The sequence below is a fragment of the Octodon degus genome, unplaced genomic scaffold (assembly GCF_000260255.1).
Source record: "Octodon degus isolate 3935 unplaced genomic scaffold, OctDeg1.0 scaffold00176, whole genome shotgun sequence".
NCBI classification, from domain to species: domain Eukaryota; kingdom Metazoa; phylum Chordata; class Mammalia; order Rodentia; family Octodontidae; genus Octodon; species Octodon degus.
In genome coordinates this window covers 1,047,573-1,072,160 of record NW_004524752.1, presented here as the reverse complement: position 1 = coordinate 1,072,160, position 24,588 = coordinate 1,047,573, and the positions used below count along the sequence as shown (strand labels likewise).

At 43.8% G+C, this 24,588-nt stretch overlaps 1 protein-coding gene across 3 annotated transcripts in view; it reads left to right on the top strand.

Moving 5' to 3' along the window:
* The window catches only part of Cacna1e (calcium voltage-gated channel subunit alpha1 E), a 325,607-nt gene that overhangs the window by 286,489 nt on the left and 14,530 nt on the right, over positions 1-24,588 (top strand). For all 3 annotated transcript variants that reach the window (XM_004643428.3, XM_004643429.1, XM_004643427.1), the window contains 8 exons: positions 589-714; positions 4,384-4,449; positions 8,861-8,952; positions 9,522-9,687; positions 14,434-14,561; positions 19,550-19,646; positions 22,913-23,018; positions 24,036-24,143. In XM_004643428.3, coding sequence (XP_004643485.1) covers positions 589-714; positions 4,384-4,449; positions 8,861-8,952; positions 9,522-9,687; positions 14,434-14,561; positions 19,550-19,646; positions 22,913-23,018; positions 24,036-24,143 — 889 coding nt within the window. The remainder of the gene's footprint in view (positions 1-588; positions 715-4,383; positions 4,450-8,860; positions 8,953-9,521; positions 9,688-14,433; positions 14,562-19,549; positions 19,647-22,912; positions 23,019-24,035; positions 24,144-24,588) is intronic.

Sequence of the window (24,588 nt, the reverse complement as noted above, 5' to 3'; positions counted from 1 at the left end):
AGCCAGAGAATGGGAGCTGGAGCAGATTTGAATCATGTGGAAGGCTTTGTTTCATTTACATGACTTGAATACCAGACCTCTAATTGGAAAGTAGAGCAACATGGAGTTTTGGAAGAATGCTAGCAGGCACAGTGCTCTGCTAGAGTTTTGAGAACTGTAGGATCTTTACCTCCAGAGTTCGTAGGCCTGAATGTTTTCCCCAAATTTGCTCATCCTGAAGAATACTTTGTAAGCTCATTGTAATACTCTTTGAGTAGAGGAGGGCCATAGTGTGTTACAGGGACTACTACAGAAGCTCTTGTAGCTGGTAATTGTAAACTTTCAACTGCGTGGTAGAGACCAGAAGCTAGCTTTGTCTCCTGTGTCGAGATTCCTCCTTTCTTCTGCTGGGGATAGAAGACAGGCATGAGAAGGCTAAGAAGCGCATGCTGCCTGAACCATCTGCTGGAGTTCGGGTTAACAGAGAAAGACAGAGACTGTCTTCTATTTTGTGATCTAAATGAGGAATAAATATACAAATAACCAGTGCTTAGATTTTTCTAAATGGCCATAATGTCACTAATTACATGTTTCCTTTTGGTCCACCAGCTGGTGAACACCAGTGGTTTCAATATGAGCTTTCTGAAGCTCTTCCGAGCTGCCCGTCTCATAAAGCTTCTGCGTCAGGGCTACACCATTCGTATTTTACTTTGGACCTTTGTGCAGTCCTTCAAGGTAAGAAGCACAGGACAATCCTTTCTGGGGACTGAGACGGCTCTGTCATATCACACAGCACGGAAGAGAGCACTATGTAGCATCATCGGTGCCTCCATCCCTTCACCACTGGTAAGGCAAAGCTGGTACAATGGGTGTTTGTGATGGAAGCATTCTGTGAATGCACCAGCTCTTAATTATAGCCCAGCTTGCTGGCCAGCAATCAGCTTGTGCCTACTGGATAGAATCTCATTCTACGAAAGCACCTTGACTTTGTATCTCAGGCAGGGATGCGAGGTACATGCTCTGCGAAGTGCACCTCCTGCTCAGGTGTTCTGGATTACCTCAAGCAAGCCTGGCCATGACACCTGCAGTCAGATAGCCTCTGCCTTTTCAAGGACTTGCCAGTGGTTTTATTTCATGCAACGGTTTCTCGGAAAACTCTTTCAGTTGTGTTTCATGAGAAGATGATTCGTTCTCAGTGCCCTTGTCTTCATCAGTGTGTATTTCCCAACCCACAGATCACGTGATATGCTAATGGTCACCTCTGTGACCTACAGATAGGGATTCCTGGGCACACTAATACAGTGAAATTTCTTTTAAATAGTCGTGGGGTCATACAGAGGTGTAGATATAATAAATAGAAATTAAAATCAATTATCTGAGGCTCAGTGGCAGTGATTCCCAATAAAAGGAGTTTCTCAAACATACTTAAATATTTTGGGGCTCTAGAAATTATCAAAAATTAGTAGTTTTTAAGATTTTGGATCCCTGTGTATTTTTAAAATGCTTTTTGCTCTCTTGTAAAAATGTTTTTCAATGAATGTGTTTAAAAATAAATTTGAAGGCCGGCCAAATAGCTCAGTAGATTAAAGCACCTGCAAGCAGGCGCAGGGGCCAGGTGTTCCATCCCCAGGCCTGCCATACCAGCCCTGCCCCCAGGGCATGCTGAGATGGCAATTGAGAATGGGCGTGGTGGCGCGTGCCTGTAATTCCAGCTCTTGGGAGGCTGTAAACAGGCAGATCTCTACCAGTCCGATTTAGTAGTGAGACCCTGAACACCCTGTAGACCCTTCCCTAAAAAATACAAAATAAATAAATAAATTTGATGACAATAAATGATCCAAAGATGAGAAATCATGAATTCACCTTTTTATTTTAATTATTTATAGACTTGAATTAGAAATTAAACTGAAGGGGCCAATCTAGTGAGTACATGGGTCATTATAATTTGGAAAGAGAGTTCACCTGACATCACCATGAATGAGTTCTTCATCACATACCTCAGAGTTTGAGATGTGAGACCAATGTAAGAATTTCAGCTTCCTACATTCAACCTTGACTTGTCCCTCTTATTCAGAATAATTGTTCAGCAAAACTGCCGCAGAGTCCTCACCTCAATGAAAACTATTTTTCCAAAGTTAGAGGACAGAGTAAAAAACTAAAACCGTAGCAAGAAGTTACCATCTGAGTCTTATGGGTGAATTGAGAATGGGAAAGACAAGAAGCTCTTTTTTGTGTGAAAAAGTTTTTTTTTTTTTTTTTTTTTTTAATTTAAAAGATTAAAAAAAATAGGGCTGGCAAGATAGTTTAGCAGTCTAAGCACTTGCTTAGGCAAGTGCAGGGGTCAGGGTTTGATCCCTGGCACCACATGGTACGCCGGCCCTGCTCTCAGGTGTGCTGAGCCCGCGATAGAATTCAGGCATGGTGACACATGCCTACAGTCCCAGGACTGGGGAGGCAGAAAACAGGAGGATCACTATGAATCTAAGCTGCATAGTGAAACCCTGCATTAAAAAAAAAAATAATAAAGTAAACAATAGTTTAATCAGACACTAGAAATGATACAGAAGTTCAAAAAACAAGGTCATCTGAATTCACCAATGATTGTTACATTGTGTATTGTAAGACAAGATGCTTTTAAAGCTTTTCAAATTTTTTTTTTTTTAATTTTAAGAGGACTACCCAGTAAGTCTCAGTGGTAAGTCTCTTAAGAAATGTCTTATCTTGTCATTTTTATCACAATCACTAAATCTCTGTGAAGCTATATGCCATTGAGATTAAAGGAGGAGCTGTTGGAAATTGATAACCAAGCAATTAGTTTATTCCAGTGAATACAAGAGAAAACAGCAAGACAAGTGAATCTGCCTCAGGGGACACTGCATCATACCGAGGTGCTTTCTTTTCAGAAAAGTTCTGGGAGGCAGTCTAGCAGTTTCTTTAAGTCACATTAACAAAGGCTACTTTTACAAATACTGAGCAGAAAGCAACACCATATGAACAGCTCTGTGCTACTACTGCCTGTACCTCCCCTCCCCCATCCTGAACACCACCCAGTCTTCCCCTCTGAGCCCTGCTGCTTGGAACTTCCCTCTTCCCTCACTTTTCATTAGAATTCATGGTGTGACAAGAAAGGAGAACAGATGGAATCTTTGGTATTCTCATGAAACCTGGGGGTTGGAAAAGATGAACAGAGACTGGAGACTTTGAAGTGGAGAAGGCAGACCAAGGACAGGAGGGAAGGGTGGAAGGTAGCAGCGCTCCAGGTGGTGAGGAGTCCTGCCTCCTTCCTGCCAGGCTTCCCCACCAAAGCTCCCCCTGTGAAAACACCCGTTCCTTTCCTTAGATTTTGAAAGTCAGCATTTTATTGGAAGAGGGATTCTCCCACCAGCTTTCAGTTGCATTTTTAATTTTATGCTTCACTCAAGTTGTAAATAGTCTCACAGGGCTTTTCATTTCATTACCTCTGTTGATAAGCCCTGCCCTGCTCAAGCAGTCTGAAAGCCTTCATTTGGTCTCTGGAGACATATGATGTACACACTCGTGACAGAGTGCAGATTTATGATAGTACTGTCTGCCAGAGCGCTTACCGAGATCACTTCAGAAGTACAGTGGTCTGTAGTAAGCTAAAAATCCACGTATCCTTATGCCTGCCGGCACCCTCCTCCAGCCAACCAGGGCAGTTCCCTGCCTTTTATCTCTTTCACTTGTCCCCATCCCATATTGAAATGCTGTCATCCCAAAGTGGCAGTAAGCATATACGCACATTGTGGGATTTTGTGCTACATGGCTTCATGGCAAAGTGTCGTTGTGGCTTACACTTTAAAAGGCTTTTGAGACTTTTCCATGCAACATAATGAAACATTGCAGGGAGAGTGGCTTAAGCACTGAAACATGTTTCATTGGAAGATGAAAGAACCTTCTAGGAATAGACAAACTAGTGAGACCCCAGTCATTTCACTTTGCTTCCAGATTCTCCATGACGGGTTTCACACTGGGTGTGGGAGTGGGAAAGAGAAATACAAGGATTTGGAAGCCAAAGTTGGATTCTTAGCTATGTAATTTGCATCACAATTGCTCAGATTATTAATGTTCTGCATGCCAAGCGAGATAGATCCTGAGCCCAGAAAGTTTTCCAATCTTTCCTTGGAGATATAGGATACATTTCTGGATAAGTGAATATTCGTCGTAGAAAGTAAATTATGAGCCTCTCCATATCCAGCTGTTTACATATCTGTCAAAGCACATGGACATACAAAAAAGCACTACACTCAAAACAACAGCCTCAAAGAGCACAGTCCCTGTCTTCTGTGTTAAGTACCCTAAGGGCAACAGTTCCTGCCCGTGACCACAGATTGTTGACTGATGCAAACTCCTTTTGATTAATGATCTCCTCTGCTTTCCTTCTAGGCTCTTCCCTATGTCTGCCTTTTGATTGCCATGCTTTTCTTCATTTATGCCATCATTGGGATGCAGGTGAGCTGGCACATTGGGCCTGGTGGGGGAAGGTGTTACTCAGGTTTTCTCTGGCTTAGTAACCTGAGCACGCAGGATTGAGGGTGCTTTGAACTAATGCTTGCCTAAGGGTGCTCTCCTGAAGTCTTGATGATTTCATATATGCAGCGGTTCACCAGGTTTCCAGGGTAGCATGGTGCTGTAGCTTCATCTGAGATTGTCAGACGAGGGTGTTGATTTATAAGCAGCTGTGCTTCTGTGGACACAACACAAGCACTAAATCAAAGAAGATACCATGGTTCTTACTCAGAGAAATCTCCAAGGAGACTGGAGGGGATGTATACTCCATTTACCAGGATCACTGATGTTTGGACTGGACCTAAAAGATCTGATGCTTGTTCTCATGAGTGCAGCGATAGCAAATGCATCTAGATTAAGTTTTGACCACCTGAAATTTATGCCTGAAGGCTGAGCCTAGTAAGCAGCTGGAGCTCCTGCAGCCTGCCCATGCTAAAGAGATCCAGGGCCACAGTCCACCTATCTCCAGCCTCACAGCCCCATGTATCATAGTCCTCCATTCTCTCCCATTCTAGACTTGAGACTCAGGTTAGTGTCATACCATGGATATTCACTTAGGTAGCTAGAGGCCTGCGGATCCAGAAGAGGCCCAAGTGCTTTCAAGGGTAGCGGTCACTTGTAGGTGAACTTCTGCTGTAATGAACAGTACCACCCATCCCTTGAACCTGTCTTACTGGACACACAGACTTTCTGCTCCTCATAGAAGGCTCACTTTCTGGCTTAAAGACTAAACCTCAGCAAAGAACTTAAGCGGACAGTCTTCTGCAGCCAGGCAGTAGGCTGCCTTTAGACTGCCAGCTGCCTTCTCTGTGGTGTCTGCCACCTGCAGTCACAGTTCCATCTTCCAAGCTTTTTGTCTCATCAGCCCTTTTCAGAGCATCTCCAAAATGCCCCATCTTTTCACCCTTCTCTCTTCTTGCCTGTACTTCTTAGTTATGCTCTTCCTCTAACTCCACTACTAGAAAGTTTTTTTTATCCAAAAATGTTGGAATGTCAAGCTCAAAATTTGTGGGACTTGCGGCCAGCAAGATAGCTCAGCAGACTAAAGCACCTGCTTAGGCAAGCTTAGGCAAGAACAGAGACCATGGTTCCATCCCCAGCACCACAAGTGGTGCCAGCCCTGCCCCCCAAGGCAGGCTGAGTTGGCCAGAGTCTGAGCATAGTGGTGCATTGCTGTAATTCCAGTGCTGGGGAAACTGAAAGCAGGAGGATCACCATGAGTCTGAGCTGCATGCTGAGACCCTGTAACAACCAAGTACATATAAAAAAAAATTATGGGACTTGATTAAGAAGCAGTGGGTTCTCCTTCACAGATATATTCTGTTACAGATGAATGATAATGTATGCAATGCTGAATTCCCGTTGAATCTCAGTCTGGCTTGATAACTTCTGTTAAGTCCCTCTTTACTCCCCCAAATTTGATATCAGAATTGGAATATTTTTCAACAGCTAAATGTAAACTTGATTAAATTAATTTATTTTGCCCATGCTCAAAATAGTTTTTACCACTTTTCATCTTTAACCAAAATAAAGTAGAATAACACATCTAAATTCTAACCTACTACTGATAATACTGATAACATTGATAATGCTATTTACTGTTACTTGACTTCCTTGATGATGTGCCAAACAGTGCTAAATGCGTATATATATGCATATATGCAGATAAATAGAGAGATGCATAGATAGGCAGACAGTAGATGGAAATATATAAAGAAAGCATGAGTATAGAAATGCTGCTAATGTGTTCAGGAGTGATGTGATGCTTAATATGGGTAAGTAGCTCAAGTATGCTCAACTTCTCAGATTTTGTACAGAAGAGCTAATATTTGAACTTGGTTCCATCTGTTCCACAATCCATGTTCTTAGCTCTGTACGATCATGATACCACCAGACCAACAAATGCAGGCGCTTCTTTAATCCTTTAATGGAAGGTAGGAGCTGTTCAGTGATGAAATCATCATCTTCTCAATAATCCTTACACATCTTTCCAAACTATAAGGGCACTTTCATGAATGTCATTCCACTGTGACTTATCATTAGTTGACAATCCCCATCCTGGTCCGTGACGAGACCCGGCACCATGCACAAACTTGTGCTTGTTACCAGAGAGAATGTGTCCCCTATAGTCAAGACAAGTGGAAAAACCTACACAAATTTACGAACAAAAGCTTTTGGAGAGGCATAAGTAACAAGTGAATGTATCTATGAGAAAAGCCAACCTTATTCTAGATGCTCAAGGGCTTCCTAGAAGAAGAGACCTTTGCAGAAAACTCTGAAGATGGAAGGAGTAACCTGCTGCATATGGAAAGAAATATGTTGTTACAGCCTCAGCTCTGCCACTGATCAGCCCCGTGAAGCTGATGAAGTCACTTGATCCCTCTGGATCTTAACATGCATACCAATACAGTGGAGGAGTTGGTTAGATACTGTCAGAGGTCCTTTCTAGTTCTAATGTTCTATTATTCCAAGTGAAAATGGAGTTAAGCTTATATTTTCATGAATTTTTCTGAAATATTCCTCCTGTCTCTTTCATACCCTTTTGGCATAGCAGATTTGGCTTAGTTACAAAAACTGAAAAGCTGAAAAGAAGTAAAAAGAAATTTTAAAGCCCACCTTCTCAATAAACATAAATTTTTTACTTGAAAGTTACCTTAAGAAATAATAAAAATAGCTGTGGTTTCTTTGACTACTGCACATATACCATATCAAAAAATCACAACATACCCTTTGTCTAGTTTGTGATTGAGTAGGGTGTTTCAGAAAAATCATAATCAGGACCACTAATGATGGTTCTATGAGTGTCCTAGGGAGAAAATGTTCTGTACCTCATGTATTAAGTGATAGATTAGGGACAAGGCATGAATTCTTAGCCAAGAGTGAAAGGAAAGAAGAGAATGAGATCTGAACAAGACAAGAGTATATGATGTCTAATGGAGTACCCAAAACTGAAGTTTATTGCTTGGGTGGGATATTTGGAATGAAATTATTGTATTTGTTTTTTGGGGATCTTCTACCTTTTTATCCTCTTTCCATTCTGCCATCTCCATTCTCCCTGAGAGACAAATAGTATTTGGGTTTTGAAAAACAGTGTTGAGAACAAATTCCCAAAGCAGGTGTCAGTGGGGGTTACTTGAGCAAAATAGCTGGGGGGAGAGATAGTTCCTCAATTGCACATTCTCAAAACTGTTAGGGGGAAAATGTGGTCCATTTAGCATATTTTGGATAAACTGAGAATGCTAAGTGTAGGCTGAAAATTACCTCAAATGACTGCTAAAGTGACTGAAGAAACCCTCAGTTTTATCAATACTAGCTTGTGAGAATAGATCCTGCTGTCAGAAACATGGGTGGGGGAAGACAGTATGTATGTGAAAGTGCTCTTCTCATGGAGGGAGCCAAGAGGCAATCTTGACTCCAGGCTACATTTAAAAAGAAATAAAAAGAAATGTTAAATAACACCTTCTCAAAAACACATTTTTACTTGAAAGTTATCTTTGAAAGTTCATCTGTATTTACTATAGGTAAAGTTCCCTTGAGTGTTCTTTTTCACATGGATTTCCATGATAGCTACAATCAATAGCAGCCTAGTAAACCTTTCTGTGTAACTAGATATGCCCATTTTCTGGCTTTTCTTCCAAATATCCACTTATCCTGACTTTCTCTGTCCTGTGGCATGGGCTTTGCTTTAGCTTCCACATGCCTGGCCACTTTTAGATGAGATTTGGGTCACTTTTGGATGGACGCATGTGTGCACAAAGACCTGTGGATGTTCATTTTCATGAGATTACTGACAAGTCAACATTCTGAGGTTGAGATTCTGCATAGAAAGATATATAATGAAGGAAGGGATGCTCTATCCAATCTGATCTAAATTGCTTGCAAATTGTAGGGCAGCACCTGCCCAAACTATAAATGACATCTTCAACAAATACAGATTATTCCCATCATGGCCACCAGAGACAGGAAGAGAAGGGGGAGTCTTTCCCTGCATCCCTGTTAGGGGATAATGTTTTTGAAAATGTTTGAGTACCACAGTGACAGGTACCATGGAAATAAAAAGACTAAATTAGGTGTAGGAGTATCTATGTATAAGCAGAAGGACATTAAAGGATTTTGCAATCTAAGCTATACCTGGACCTTATTAGCACTAGTTCCTTTGCTATACTGGGGAAGATAATTAGTCCTTCTCATCAGGCTAGCAGCATGGTGTTCAGCTCTCTGGATCTGAGTTGTCTCATCAGGAAGTCATGCATGTAGCTCTATTAGCCCTGCCTGTGCATCTAATGGCCATGTGCTGGACACAACACACAGTTCAGTAATGCCCACTACTTTCTCTTGTTTTTCTCCCCACAAGGTATTCGGAAACATCAAATTAGATGAAGAAAGTCACATCAACCGGCACAACAATTTCCGGAGCTTCTTTGGGTCCCTCATGCTACTCTTCAGGTACTTGAATGGGAAACTATCCTAGTTGGAGTCCTAGTAGTGGAGGGAGAGGAACTTGTTCAGACTCTTATCTCCATTTCTTTGTCCTGCTTATTTGGCCTCTATCAGAATAGGCAGTGAAAGAGAGAACAGGGTAATTTTTGTCTAACTGCCCATACAAGAAAGTTTAATCAATAACTTTGACACAGTTGTTAATTTGCACACATCAACTTCAATACATGCTCTAGAATCTGGAAGAGGGATTGAGGACAATTTCTTGGAGGCCAAATTCCATTTAAGAGCTGGAACCTAGGTTTACATGGAGTTCTAGAGTCCCACCTCTTTCTCTACCACTATCAAAAGAGATTCCCCAGATAGGTGAAGAAGCAGTGGATGGGTGAAAGAACCCAGGAGAGACCTCGATGGCATTCTTCATCTCTGCATGGAAAACACTAGAAGGGTCAGCTTGGTATGAAGGAAGCCTGTAGGGCCTATGATAAGAGAATGGATTGTGCATTGGGAAAGACATCTGAGGCTAAGATAGGATATAGAGACCTGCTCCTTCTAACCAAAGTATCTTCTGGATTCAGGAGTGCCACAGGTGAGGCCTGGCAGGAGATTATGCTGTCATGCCTCGGGGAGAAAGGCTGTGAGCCTGACACCACTGCACCATCTGGGCAGAATGAGAATGAGCGCTGTGGCACTGACCTGGCCTATGTTTATTTCGTCTCCTTCATCTTCTTCTGCTCCTTCTTGGTAAGCAACATTAGGCTCTTCCTGCAGATACGGCCTGTGCCACCCTAGCCCTGTACCAGCCCTCCTGACAATGGACAGGAGAAAGTTCCTTGTGTGCACTCATGTTCTTTTCCTGCCCTATCCTATCCCCTTTTCCTCTCACACTCCAACCCACGGGAAGAAGGGCGCTCTCTAGGCCTCCTTTAGGGAACCTCCAGAGGCCGGATGCTCTTTAGTCCCCTACGTACATGATTTCCAATGGTTAAGAAAAGTATTTGCTGGAGCAAGGGAAGAATTTTTGTGAGAAAAGATATGAGTAGTTCAGTGCAGTTCAGTGATGGGAACACTGAGTTTCATGTTGACTTTTGGTGACTCAGAGTAAGTCCTTTTTTTTTTTTTATACTCAGGTATTTTGTCTTATAGATAGGGATAAGAACATCTTATCTGTCTTTTGGACATTTTTGATCTGTTTGAGAAAAGGTTCCCTGAAAACACAAAGTAAGTGGATTAATAAGTGAAGAATGATGATACTGTATAATAGGTGTGGTTTCCTCCTGATTGGTAGCATCATTGCTTTAGATGACAGCTGGCCACCTTGGTAGTGAGAAAGGATATGATTGCTTTGAGTAAATATATATGGAGCATTTCCACTTATAAAGGAGTGAGGAGGCCTTTCTAGTTCTTTTTTTTAGAGCAAGCATGAATTGTCATGCTAGTATCCAAAAATTTCTACCTTGGGTGATGGAGAACATGGGAATTCTCTTAGGTGGGCATGAGGTGGGACAAAACGATGGTCAACCAATGAGATTATAAACACCATTGCTCTTCTCACTGCATGGTTTTACACTATAAAAGTCCCTGGAAGAGCCAGCTTCCTGGGGAAAACCCACTTGGGCCACCCTCCTGTCCCACTCTTGGACAGGAACTTTCTTTCCTCTGATATATTCTGCTCTTAAAAAACATTTCCACCTTGTACCTCAGATAAACAGAATAAATGGGTGAGGTGCTCCCAGATCAATAAAAGGGTCATTGTGGTATTTCTGTCCATGCTACATCCCTCAGCTCAGGTTCACTGCTAATGCTTCTGGCTCCATGAAAGCTTAAGTTAAAACAGTATTGTTGCTGAAAAGTGGTAGGTGACAGAGCTCTGCACCACAGGACTGAGTTAACTGTCTCATGTGTAGAAATTTCTACCTCTCTAAAGTGATCTCAAGGAGATGGAAACTTCCCCCAGTCTAGCTCTGCAGTGGTTGCAGGATGACAAGTGTGGTTGTGTAAGTTGATGTTGCAGAGTCTGAACTAGTGGAGGCTAAGGGAGCTCCCTTTGCGGTCTTGGCTAAGATATGTTCATTGTGTAGATTCCTTAAAATGAGAGAGAAAATGACTTGATGATAACCATATTGTATGTACAGTAAGCCAACACATGTGTTTCAGTACACTTCCTTCTCATGGGTGTGAAACATTTTTTTTGGTGGAAAAAGAACACAAAATAGGCTCCTGTTTGCATATCTGAAAGCATAATGTCAGTGCAAATAACTGGAAGAAAACTTAGAATGATGGTACTAATTAGTGTTTAAAGGTTATTCATTCATATCTTCAGCACACTTTAACTGAGTAGCTCTTCAAAGGCTGGCCCTGAGCTAGGCACTATGGAAGAACAGTCAACCAAGGTACCCACTTATAGCACAGCAGTACTTACAAGGGTTGAGTAGAGCTGAAAGAACAGGATGGAGACCTCTCAAATTTTTCCTACGTAGTTTAAATGTTTCATAATAAATATTTAAAAGAAACCAAGATATAACTGTAAAATTAATTAGGGACTCTAAAGGTACTTTTAGAACTTTGAGATGAAGGGTGCTGCATAATTCACATTCATGTTATTTTTAATGAGGCTGTATTCAGGAGGAGCTGATCTGCCCTCAAGTCTTTATTTTCCATGAGACTGGCTTTATGACCTTGGGCAAGTCACACAGCTTCTTAACTTAGAGCAACCACTCTGCAGAGATTTATTGATGCACTATGGTATGCCAAGCTCGGGACTAAAATTATGAAAGTGAATTGGAAGCACTTGTTTCTTTGAAGGGCTAATGGTAATTAAACCTGCCTCACAAAGGTTTAGAGGAAGCAGAAAAGCAAATAATAGGTGGGAATGTGTGTAACATACTGTAACATACTGTTGCAGACCATACAAATGTGAAGCAATAACAATGTTAATAGTTTGTGTTAACATTAATAATAGATACCCCCCAAAAAGCATCAAAGGAATGTGTGGATACCTGGAAAATCTGTTATAACCTGGGCAGAGGTTAAATAAATTCACAGTGGCTCTCATCGCAGTGACAGAGTAGATTCAGCAGCATGCAATAAAGCTCCCCAAATAACATCATCTTAACCATGAAGAGTGATGATTTTCTTCTCGTGTCAGCAAAATCTGGGGGAAGGTTGTCAGGCTTATGGTAGCTCCACAGATTTGTTAGGACCCCTAGTCATTCCTGCATCATTGCTAGGGTGTGGCTCTCACCTTCAGGGTAATAAAGGCAAGTAGACCTCCAGAATACAAATGAATTCATTTGTATTCTCCACAGAGGGAGGAAAAGGAAAAAAAGGGGTAGGGGAGGTGAGGAAGGGACTGTGAGCCCTAACTAGGAGAATGTAGCCAATGCTCCATGTGGAGAAGAGTCCAACTATTCCCCTCCTACAGGTTTGCTCCTTATGTTGTGTCCTTACCTTCACAGCTGGCTCTTCCAGGCATCTAGGCCTTGAACCTGGGATCTGCAACAGACTCCTGTTCCTTCATCCCCCCAGCCAGTGGGTCTCTATGAAGCAAGACTTTATACTGCAAAAGACAGAAAGCCCAGTATAAAAACAAGATGAGATTCTACAGGCTCATATGAATGAGGCATCTCAGGGCAGGCCAGGTTTCAGCCAGGGGCTCAGATGACATCTGGGATCAGCTTTCTTTCTCTATTTACTGATCTTCTCCATCACATTCCTCTACATCAGTTTAGCTTTCTAGTCCCCTACCTCATGACTCCCTGAGGGTCATAGTGGTTCTATACCTCATAGCCTCGTGCACTCATGAACAACAGGGAAGAGCAAGTCTTTCATCTGATACCCTTTGATTAGTTCTGCTCAGGTCACTAACCAACACTATTCAAGACAATGAGACCTGATGACTTTCTGGGGCCTGGGTCATAGGATGGTGTCCCGTGGAGCCACACTAACTGCAAACAGACAAAAACCTGCACCAGAAAGATAGCCAGTGTGTGCTGGGTGCCTGTTAAAGAAAGTCACAGTCCTGCACGTGAAGTCCTATCCAGCATAACCTCACTAGCTCTCTAATCCTGTCTTTATGCTTCTCTTGCTCCTGGCTTGGTCCAGGAAGAGTCCTCCCCTCCCATTCTCCTGTCCACCCTCTGCACTGTTACCAAGGGTTATTTCCAAATGAAAATGTACCTTGGTCTCTCTTCTGCTTCAACCCTTTTAGTGGTTCCTGTTGCCTGAAGAATAGTCCAGACCAGAGATCAGCAAATGACAGCCCAGGGCCAAATCTAATTTGCCATTGTTTTCATGTGGCCTGTGAGCTAACAATGGTTTTTGCATTCTTAAATGGTGATGGGGGAGGAAAAGATAAATAATATTTCATGGCATGTGGAAATTATATGAAATTGAAATTTCAGTATCCGTAAATAAAGGTTGCTTGGAACCCAGCCAGGCTCATTTGTGTGCGCAGTGTCTGTGGCTACTGGGTTCTACAACAGCAGAGCTGAATAGTTGTGGCAGAGACAGTACAGCCACGAGGTCCACAATATCTGCTAGCTGACCAGGTTGCTGATCTTGGTCTAGACTCTGGCATGGCTGAGAAGATGCTTCTGAAATCTAACCTTTGACCCCGGCTGTTCTAGTCCCCTACAGCCCCCCACCTCCACCCCCGTGCCTGCCCCTGCATACTCTGTGCTGTGTTGTCATGCATGCCGTCTCCTCTGCCTTCTGTCATACCTATCCTGTCTGGTAAGTAGGACCTTGTCCATCAGGACTCAGCTCAAAAATCAACCTTCTTCTATAGCTTTTCTTCAGATTTTGTACCATTGTTATGCTTTAAATGCATCACAATCTCTTCTGCATACTGCATGAGCTATTAAGAAGACCCAAGAGGCTATATGCAGTAAAGGCCTTCTGTGCCTTAAGCGCTGAACTGGGCATGGGGGTGGGGGCCTAACTCCGGACAAGCTCTCTCTTATCTCACATCCTAGCACTGGAGTCTGTTTGGGACAGAGTAAATGTGCAGTAAAGGTCAGATGAAAAAACACAAGGGAGACAGGGTCTCAAAGCCCCTGCAGATCTGTAAACAGCCTCAGTCCTCACCAGTCAGCTGTCCCCTCACTCTGTGTTACTCACGAGCTCTCCTTTAGGTCGCTCTTGTGGAGCAAAGGTGAGGGAAAGAAGCCGTAGAGGGATCTTGCTAGCTGCCCTTGATTTTCTCTAGACTTTGAGAATGCTAAAGCTGTTGCTGCTCTGTCTGCTACCACAAAGGCAATGAAATAAATTGAACAAGTAATGCATGTGGGGGGCTTTGCACATACGGATGGCATCGAAATGAAATCGCAGTGCTCACATGCTGAAATGTACAGTTCAGATCAGCAGTGCGCAGCTAGGAACTTCAGCCTTATGGACTTTTGAAATCTTTTATTTGATGCCTCTGCTCCTGCTCCCTGAGCTTTAGGCTTCTCACCACCCCCAACTCCTCTTTTCCTCTCTGTCCTTTAGATGCTCAACCTGTTTGTGGCTGTCATCATGGACAACTTTGAGTACCTGACTCGGGATTCCTCCATCTTGGGGCCGCACCACTTGGATGAATTTGTCCGTGTCTGGGCAGAATACGACAGAGCAGCATGGTGTGTAAGCCTTTTGGACACCCAGAGATCAAATGCCTCTGGAGTTCTTGGGGGAGAGAGTGGAATTGGAACCACCCAGGTGCTTGCCTGTTACAGAAGGATGCATAACATCTTCTGGTTATGCCTGTGGGATAATCTCGGATAACAATGCAGTCATTAAAATCCTACTTCTTTTGCTTCCCTCACCCTCTCTTGCCTTCTGTGACAGGTTTTACCCTTTCTTTATCATTCCATCATGATCTTCACCTTGGGTTACTTGGGTTCACTCCCAGAGTAGCTTCCAATAATCTCTTATTTTCCTTCCAATGTTAGTGGGTTCCCTTAAGTCTCCAGGGTTTAATAAGCGTTTTCTGGGCTCGTTGACACCTGGCCACCATGATCAATAATCTTAGTGTTTCATCTTCTTCATCTGTCTTAACAGACACAGTTTGGATATAACTTGAGATTGTATTTTAAAAACCAAGCAAAATGTTCTTACAACTCTTCCTCTAAACACTTGCAGATTTTTTTTTATGTGGAACTGAATTAAATAGCAGGAATTGGGAGGGATTGTGTCTTTCCTGTCTCCTGTACATCTAGAAGGTCTGAAGTGATGTGCCTTCTGGTGTTTAGAGCAGGGGTTAGCAAACCATTAACTATGAGCTAAATTTGACCCAGTGTCTGGTTTTGCAAATGAAGCTTTATTAGAATATGGCTATGACATTCAGTTATGTATTGTATGTGGCTCTTTCACACTTCAAGGGAGAGCTGAGTAGTTGTAACCAAGATGGTTCAAATCCTTAAAATCAAAAATACTATTGAAAATATTTTGTCATCAAAGGTTATACTGTTAAAAGAGTTTGATGACCCCTGATTCAAAACAAAGGCAGAGTTTTGGTCCTTATGGCTGAGAACAGAGTGAGAGTTGTATGAATGATTCCTCCAGAAAAACAATTCTGACCCATCTTAGTTTGGGGGTCCTAACTCACCATTCTTTTCATGCTGGTTCCCCTCTGAAAATACTATAAGAAATCTCATCCTTCACAGGAATGGACCACGTTGCTTCCACCTGGAACCCCCTATAATGTGAGATGCTTCCCAAAATCTATCCTCCAGTGAGGCAATCTAGTTTTGGGCTGGAAGGGTGAACCAGAATTCCTCTACCTCTCTGTAATTATTTATGACTGAGAGCTCAGAGTTATCTAAATCCATTCCTGTTACAATGGCTAAGCAATAGCCTTTTCCTTCCTGGACTCACTTTTTCATAGGTAGCTGATTTAGGAAACAGCAGCCAATGTGTCCTGAGAGAAGGCAGCCAGGCTCGCATTTTATCAGTTATATGACCTTGACTGAGTCATGTGTCAGAGCCTCCTCATCTGGGGAGCTGTGATGATGATATTCTCCTGCCTTAAAGGATGATCCTGCAGATGCTGTTACAACACGCATGCTATTAATATGGCCACTGATGGTAACCACGTGAGAATGCAACTTGGAAAGAAGGCAAATCAGCATCTGTAAAGCATGGATGGCTATGGGATTGGCAGCCTAGTGACACACCTCAGAGAAGCGACCTGTGAGTCACGGCAGTCATTGTTCACCTAGCCTCACTCAGCTCTCGTTGACTCTTAGAAAGCTGACTTTTTGTGGGTTTGCATTGCTTTAGGATCCAACTTCCACATACGGTAAACCTGCTGCACCTCACTAATTCCAGCTGCTGTGAAGAAATAGTACCACGAGGACTAAATCATAAGACTTGGGCACACAAACTAAGCAAAAGGAGCAAAAGGCAAAGGTGAACCTCTTCTGTCTGCTTTGACAATCACTGTATAACTGCTGGCTAGAATTTCATTTGCTTTCTCGGTGGGAAAAAAAAAGGTTGGAGGAGACTAACAAGTACAGCAAGATTGTCTTCTAAAAGACCGATACAGATTGCAGAGAACGTTATTGCATACCCACTAATAACTCCCCTAATTCCTCATCTCACCAGAAATAAGCAAGAAGAACACAAGGATAAGTCACTGGCCTTGCAGAACTGAGAGCCATGCAAGTAGCGAGGAGCTGCTGTCTGGAAGAACAAGAAGAATCAGCAACCAAATCAGAAGTCTAGAAAAAGTAGAGATGGGGCAGGGCACTTGTCCTGGTGCCACCGTCAGTGAGGACTGGATGTTTACCGAGCGAGCTCATTGAGAAAATGAAGAGAGGAGACAATTTTTCACAATTTTCGATGGAAACATGTTCTGTTTGAGGCCTGCAGATTCCTTAGTTGGAACCCTGACAGTGAAGATGCTTTGGCCACTGAAAATTAATCAATATTTAATTCTGCACCTTCCACAAGATGCTAGGAATCTAGCAGGCTCATGGGAGAAGGAGTTGGTCACATTTTTATCTGGAATTCTGGCAGGGTCCCACTTGAGTACTGGATGGCAGAACTAGAGCTAGGAGGGTGTGTCTGGGTCCTTCCCAGTCTGCTATCTGGACAAGGACCCAAGCAGGCTGACCCAGAGTGGAAAACAGCTTGCTGAAGCTGAACTGAGGAAAATCTGTGGCCAAGGGAATCAAGGCTGTGTTAATTCTCTCGCGCCAGCTGTGCTCCTTGCTAATTAACCTAATAGGAAATTTGTCTCTTGCAGTCTATAGAAAGACATTGATTTCCCATTGCCCTTGATAGGCAGTCTGAGTAGCTGACTAATCAGTGTCTGTGAAGAGCAAATAGTTCCATTGTCCTCTCCGTGGCCGGCCAGTATAGCGCTGGCCAGTGGTCACAGGCATGCTGGTCATCTTTGTTCTTAGCAGCCTAGGTAAACCTGGAGATACAGCTACTTCTAGCTAGGTGTGGGTCAGCTAGGTGGATGGACTCTCACTTCTGGAAAAAGTTGGGACCATGCGGATTAGTAAGATGATCATTCTCTAGTACTTGCTGTTTTCTGGTCTGGCTTTGCTAGGCCCAAAGGAAGAAGCTGCTCTTCCTTCTCCCAGCCAACCCCTTTAGGGAATAGCTCTCATTTCCTCCCCATCCTTGTCTGATTATCCTATTAACCCACCTCTGCTTCCTTTACAGCGGCAGGATCCCGTATAAGGATATGTACAAATTAGTGCGGGTGATCTCGCCTCCTCTGGGCCTGGGAGAGAACTGCCCCTACAGGGTGGCTTGCAAGGTTTGCCTCCCAGCCCCCAGTCACGCCCTCAGTGGGATGCAGCATCAACCCCTCCTCTCTGTCCTCTGCTCCACCACCACTGTGCACATGAAGGCACCTTCATGTTGCTTCCCTTTGAGTTTAAAGAGGTCCAAACCCTCCCAGAACCAGCAGCTGTTACCAGGAAACAGGGAGTGTTTTGTCAGGAAGGCAGAACAGAGTTAAAGACATAATATAAAAATCGAGTTGATCTCTTTCACTTTTCTTCACATGTACACACTGGATATATGCATGTACACACATGCACACACACAATCTAGTCTACCTGGGTCTGTGCACTCAATCACAGGGTTTTCTCCCTCCTCCAGAGAGTACAGTCATTTTTTTAATCTAGCAAGGTTCTGCTTTCCCATCACTGGAGAAGGGGAAGCTCTCAGTTAGCTACTGACATCATCATCCCGTATATGATGAAGCAGAGTGATTCTGGTGATCTCCTCTGCCCAGCCTCCCAGGCCCTGGTGTCTTGGCCAGAAGGGACTAGAAGAGGTTTAGGACAAAAAAGAGGTGAAATGGTAGGGTAACAGGTGAGAGGAAGTAAAGGAGGCACAGTTCTGGAGTTGTGCTGGGGAAAGTGCAAGGTCTCAGAGTCTAGGATGGTATCAGTAGAGGTCAAAAGGCTGCCAAGCAGATTCGTTGCCTTAGAGTCTTGCCATTATGCTTGAGAGGAGGAACTCATCATTTTGTTGGTTAGACCAAGGACATTGTTCAGGGCCACAAAGGAATTCCTTTGCCAACTCTACCACATAGTGGGAACCTTCTCTATTGAATGGCTCTACCAAGTCCCCGTCCGAGATTGTGCCTGCTAGACAAGGAGCCCTTACGTGGGGCCACAGGAAGGAAGGATGGGCTCCTTGTGGCATAGCACTGCCCAGGTTGCTGGAAGAAGACAGGCACAGGAAGGAACCTGCCTGGGCAATGGAGAGAGCTGCCGTGGGTGGTTATACAGTGATCCATACTCAGGAGGCTCAACAGCTGCCTCTGCTGAGACTCTTTAAACTCCAGCCTGGTGAAACCTGCAGCCGCATGCGGGAGAGCTGGGGAGGGTAGCATGGCATGCAAGATGCTCTTCCTCCTCCTGGTTTAGTTTCTTCTGTCCCCAGCATGCCATCGACTTGGTGCATGCTGGGGAATAAAGAACACTGTTGTCCACAGAGCCAGGTGGAAGCAACGGGCCGACTCTCTGACAAGCAACCTCAGCCCACCACTTTTGAAGCCAGCTACCGCCGCCTTCTGCTACACACACACCAGAGGGGGGATACACGGTGTTCTACCTGTGGGTTTAGGGGAGGAGTGAGGTCTGACTTCCAGGCCAGTGTCCCAGTCCCAGCCGGGACCAGAAATTCTTACCCACGGCTGGAGCACCGTCTATCTGGTTTATACCGCTCACGCACAGCCCTGGGAATTGAAAATAAGCTTATTCTATACTGGGGGCAGATGAAGGAAGCAGGAAAGCAAGGATAAAGCTAACCAAGAAGGAGACATGGAGCCCCCCATCAGCACCTTCTGCCGGTGTCAGAGGGACCAAAGGTTGCAACCAGTGTTCCCGGGTCTGTGTGGGGCGTGATATAAATCCATACCAGGATGGAGTCACATGTATGATTTGCCTTGATTAACAGGTTTCCTATTCTTTTCCTGTTTGTCCATTTTGTTTTGTTTTTCTTCTCCTGTTTTCTGTATTATTTATTTTGTTTGGCTCTCTGGGAATGCCTGTTTTCCTTTCCTACCTGTCTGCATCCTTCCCCCAACTTCCTTCTCCTTTCCCTGCCACCCCTCCTGTCCCGCCCCCATCCTGACTTACCACTCCCCCATGAGCAGTGGCCGCATCCATTACACTGAGATGTATGAAATGCTGACTCTCATGTCACCACCGCTAGGCCTCGGCAAGAGATGTCCCTCCAAAGTGGCATATAAGGTAGACCACCCCTTCCTTTGTTCTGGGCTAGAGACCAACAGCAAATGGGATCATGGGAGGAAGCCATGCTGGGGCGGTGGAGGTGGGAAGGAAAGAGAAGGAGATGGTGAGGCTGGAGGGCCAGAACGGTTCACACGAGTCACTACAGGTCACAGGGATGGTTTGCAGAACTCTTCACCGCGGGGCTTTCATGTGTCACTCTGTGTTTCGTAAGCGTGTGGCTTCTTGTGAGTGGATTATTGGAAAGGCACTTTAGTGGTGTGTTTCCCTCTAGAGGAGGCAGAGTGGTGGCCACGGCTTTAGGGTATGTGGGGAAGAAGGAGGGCTACACCAAAACAGCTGTTGGGGATTATTTTAAAGGAAACACTTTCACTCAGATAAATCAGGGCGATAATGCACAAATTCCTTTATGTGTGGTTCCAGAAGAAGTTTTTAGCAGAGAAGAAAACTCCGAACAAATTTCTTTCCCCATAGCATCAAAAAGGAGCAAGGACAAGAGAGGAACATGTCCTGAATTTCACAATGATCTGAGGAGTGCAGCACCTCTCCACACTCGCCTGGATGTCTGATTCTCTAGGAAATACTCTTGCAGGAAAGGGTGCCCACTGACATACATGGCCTTCAGCACTACATGTCCCTTGGAGAGTGACACAGCTGTGGGTGGCTTCCCGTGGCTTGCTCACAGCAGAGTGCTCATTGGGAGTCACCTGCTATTCAGTTGCTCGTGGATTTAAGGCCCAAACTTTTCTTTGTGCACTACCAGTAGTCACTGAGAATTCCCCGGTCTGCTGTTAAAACTCCAGAGCACATTCATTCCCGTAGGAACACAGCATAGTAGTGCTGCCTCTTCTTTTTTTTTTTAAAGAAGGCAGTACATTTATTAAATACTCTTCCAAATAAGGTATGTAATATTTCTATAGAGAAATTAGGGCCAGGAATGTGGCTCAGTGGCATAAGCGCCTACCTGGCAAGTGCAGGGTACTGAGTTCAATTGCTGGTATAAAAAAAAAAAAAAGCAGCAGCGTTTATAATCATCTAGTAGTATATATTTACTAACAGAGTGAAAGGAAAATCCATGAATTGGGAAAAACTTTTAGGCAACTGTCCCTCAAAGGACTTCTATTTACAACATATAAAGAATTTTTAAAACTCAGGTCCCCCAAATTCAAATACCCAATCCAAAAGTGGGTGTTAAGGGCCAGCCATATAGCTCAGTGGACTAAAGTGCCTGCTTCAGCAGACACAGGACCAGGGTTCAATCCCCAGGGGGCCATGCCAGCCCCACTGCCAGGGTGTGCTGAGATTGGGATTGAGATTTGGTGTGGTGGCACACGCCTGTATTTCCAGCACTTGGGTGGCTGAAAATAGGAGGATTACTAGGAGTCCAGTCTATATAGTGAGATCCTATTTACCCTGTACTAAATACATAAAAAAAAACAAAAATAAAAACAAAAAAAAAAAAAACATGATAGCTGCTGGACTAAAGTGCCTGCTTAGGCAGAGCACAGGGGCCAGGGTTTGATCTCCGGCATGAGATGCTGGCCCTGCCCCTGGGGCAAGCTGGGACAGTGATTGAGACTGGGTGTGGTGGCACACACCTGTAATCCCAGCACTTGGGATGCTGAAAACTATGAGTACTATCTGTGTAGTGAGACCCTGTAGACCCTGTACTAAATACATTAAAAAACAAAAAAGTTAAAAAAAAAAACAGACAAAAAACCAAAACTGGGCATCTGAGATGAACACATTTCTTAGATGAAGAAATATAGATAACAAATAAATACGTGAAAAAATGTTCAACATCACTGGTCATTTGAGAAATGCAAATTAAAACAACACTGAGATTCCATCTCACCTCAGAAAGAATGGTTATCATCAAAAAGTCAACCAATGACAAATTGCTGGTGGGGCTGTGAGGAAAAAGGAGACCTTCTCCACTGTTCATTGGGATTGTAGACTGGTACAACCACTGTGGAAATCAGTGTGGAGACTGCACAAAAAACTTGGATTAGAGGCCCCATTTGACTCAGATATTGCCACTTCTTTGGGAGTTTAGAAAGTGGGAGAGATGGAACTTACATACCAAGAAATTGCCCTTACACCCTAAGATATTGCGTTCATGGAATCACTCTAAGCAACATGTTCTAGCTGAATATCTGAGATCTTGCTTTGCAAAAGAGACCATACTTCCTCCCTGCTAGGCTGGTGGTTCTGCCAGAGGCCATTCCCCTGCTTCCTCCAAGTTGTATTGCTCCAGAGAGCATTTCCCTGGACCGTGGCCACTTAGGGACTCTCATCCCACCCAAGTGTATGGCTTCTCATGCACAGCTTAGGGGCTCGTATCCTTTCTACTCATGATGGCCACATCCAAAAGCACCAGGTGGTAGAATATGACCCTGAATTATGTGCAATTCTGGGACAAAGCTGGGTGGGAGAACTGGAGAAGGGGTCAGAAGAAAGGTAAAGAATTTAAAAAACAAGATACTCTCTGGAAAGTGGATTTGGCCATTTCAGTTGGATCCCTTCCTCTGGCTGAAGGGAACAGGGCCTGCCCACTCTGCTCCTGCCTGTGCCCCCTTTTCTTGCTCTCTCTTCCCCAATCCCTTTGTCCTCCTCCTCCTTCTCCTAGAGCCTGTTTGCACTCTCTCCCTGTCCATCCTGTTCCACCTCATCCTTTGGATAAGTTGGACTTATGCATGTCAATCATGTGCTGGCAAATTTCATCTTTGAAAGACTCAAAAAGGGGGCACTAGGATGCATCATTCAAGTCAGATAAAGCAAAATCCCCACCCTATACTGTTTTTCCTTCAAGTTTGGGATGTTCATGGGACCAGTTAAAATATGCAGCCTTGAAGCAGGGAATGAAGCCACCTCCTAGAGCTGACTCCTTTCCCTGAGCCACTTCTTTTAGCAATTACTTCCTATTCCTATCAGAGACGTTCTTGGAACTCCTCAAGAGGGAGTTCTGAAGAATGATTAGGGAACCCTCTTCTCTTGGAATTTGGCATCATTCCCCAGAAAAAATAGCAGCAAATAAGCCTTTAGTGAGAAGCAGGGGATAGGACTGGGACAGGGGATGGGGAATCCTTGCCCTTCTTTTTTGTCTGTGCATTTGACCTCTGAACTTTTCTTCCCTTCTCACCAAGGTATCTTTCAATGTTTGTTTCTTTTCTTTCTTCTCTCTCTCTCTCTCTCTCTCTCTCTCTCTCTCTCTCTCTTTTTTTTTTTTTTTTTTGCCTGCCGTTTCCTTTTTCTCTTTCACACAGAGGTTGGTCCTGATGAACATGCCAGTAGCTGAGGACATGACCGTCCACTTCACCTCCACACTTATGGCTCTGATCCGGACAGCTCTGGACATTAAAATTGCCAAAGGTCAGCTCAGGAAGGGGAAAGGGCAAGGTAAAGGGAGGCTTTATGGAACAACCTGTGCAGGATGGTAGAGGACAGAGCTGTTTGGATCATCATGCAGCCAGCGAAGGAAGTGATGACGCAGTACCCTGGAAACCAAGTGTCAGGGTCCTGGTATAACCTCTCAGGCTTAGTATTTGCCACTTTCCTGTGGATAAAGAAATACCTTAGACTGGGCATGGTGGTGTGTATCTGTAATCCCAGCACTTGCGAGGCTGAAATCAGGAGGATCACTACAAGTCTGATCTGTGTAGTGAGACCCTGTACTAAATTTTAAAACAAAACAAAACAAAAATATTTAGATCATCTCTGAGTCTCCTTCCAGTTTTAACAGTGGATGAGTCCATGTGTGGTATATAGCAGGAATATTAGAATAATTGTTAATTGGATATTTATTTAACATTCTCATATTTTTCCTATATGGCATCTTTTCTCTAAAATCTTAGATGCCCTTTTTCAGCAGACGCATCATAGGGAAACCTGGGAATACTTTTGCTCATCTTGATTGGTAATTCAGTAATATAGGACATAAATTCAGCCCTTCTAAACAGACCTTCAGCCTGCCTCTCTTTCCTGATTGAAATCCTTTTTAAAGTTAGGTTACTCAGACTGTGGAGTTAAGGTGGCAGAAAGGACAATATGTGTACTGTCATGAGGCAGGGAAGGCTTACTTGTGGCAATTTTTATTTTTCCTTGGGCACCACAGAAGCTTTTAGAATCAATGAGGAAGTTGATCTTGGTTGCAGGGCCCCAGATCTGTGGCAGAATATGCCGTAGTTGCTGAAAATGTGAGCCCAAGTGTGTTGTGCTTTCTCAGCAGGAAGACCTAGTATTGAAAGATCCACTGTCACTAAGTGCCAGAATTTCCTCTCAGACTATGGGGTGCCATGCTGATTCAGCTCCTGCCCCTGGCTGCTCCCTCAGTCTCTGTTATTTTTGCCTCTCTTCCAATTCATTTATTAATAATGTATTTTATTCTAGGTGGTGCAGATAGGCAGCAGCTAGACTCGGAGCTACAAAAGGAGACCCTAGCCATCTGGCCCCACCTGTCCCAGAAGATGCTGGATCTGCTTGTACCCATGCCCAAAGGTGTGGGGTCTCCTTCTGAGTGTCCTTGTTACTAACCCAGCATGCCAAAGCCACATCTTTTAGAAACCCTGGGCTAATCAAGGAGATAAAGGAAGATTGCTCCTTCATCCTTAGGGAACTAAATTCTCTACTTTTTATCTTTCTAATCATTAATTGAAAACAGTTTCTTGAGATTGGTCATTGTGATTGTAAGTAAAACTCTCTAGGTGCATAGTTCTTTCCTTTTACAAAATACTATGTAGCAAACCCTCATGCATATAGGAAGAAGGTATTGTTACTTAGGTATAGACATCTAGAGTGGTAGAGTGTGTGTTCTCACTGTCCGTATTGTTACTATCATTGAGTGGAGATATAAGCTACTTAAGGACAGATTTAGGGCCTATTCATTTTGTATCTTCAGTGTCTCATTGCATACTGGATGAATGGGTGAACAAGGGTATGCACC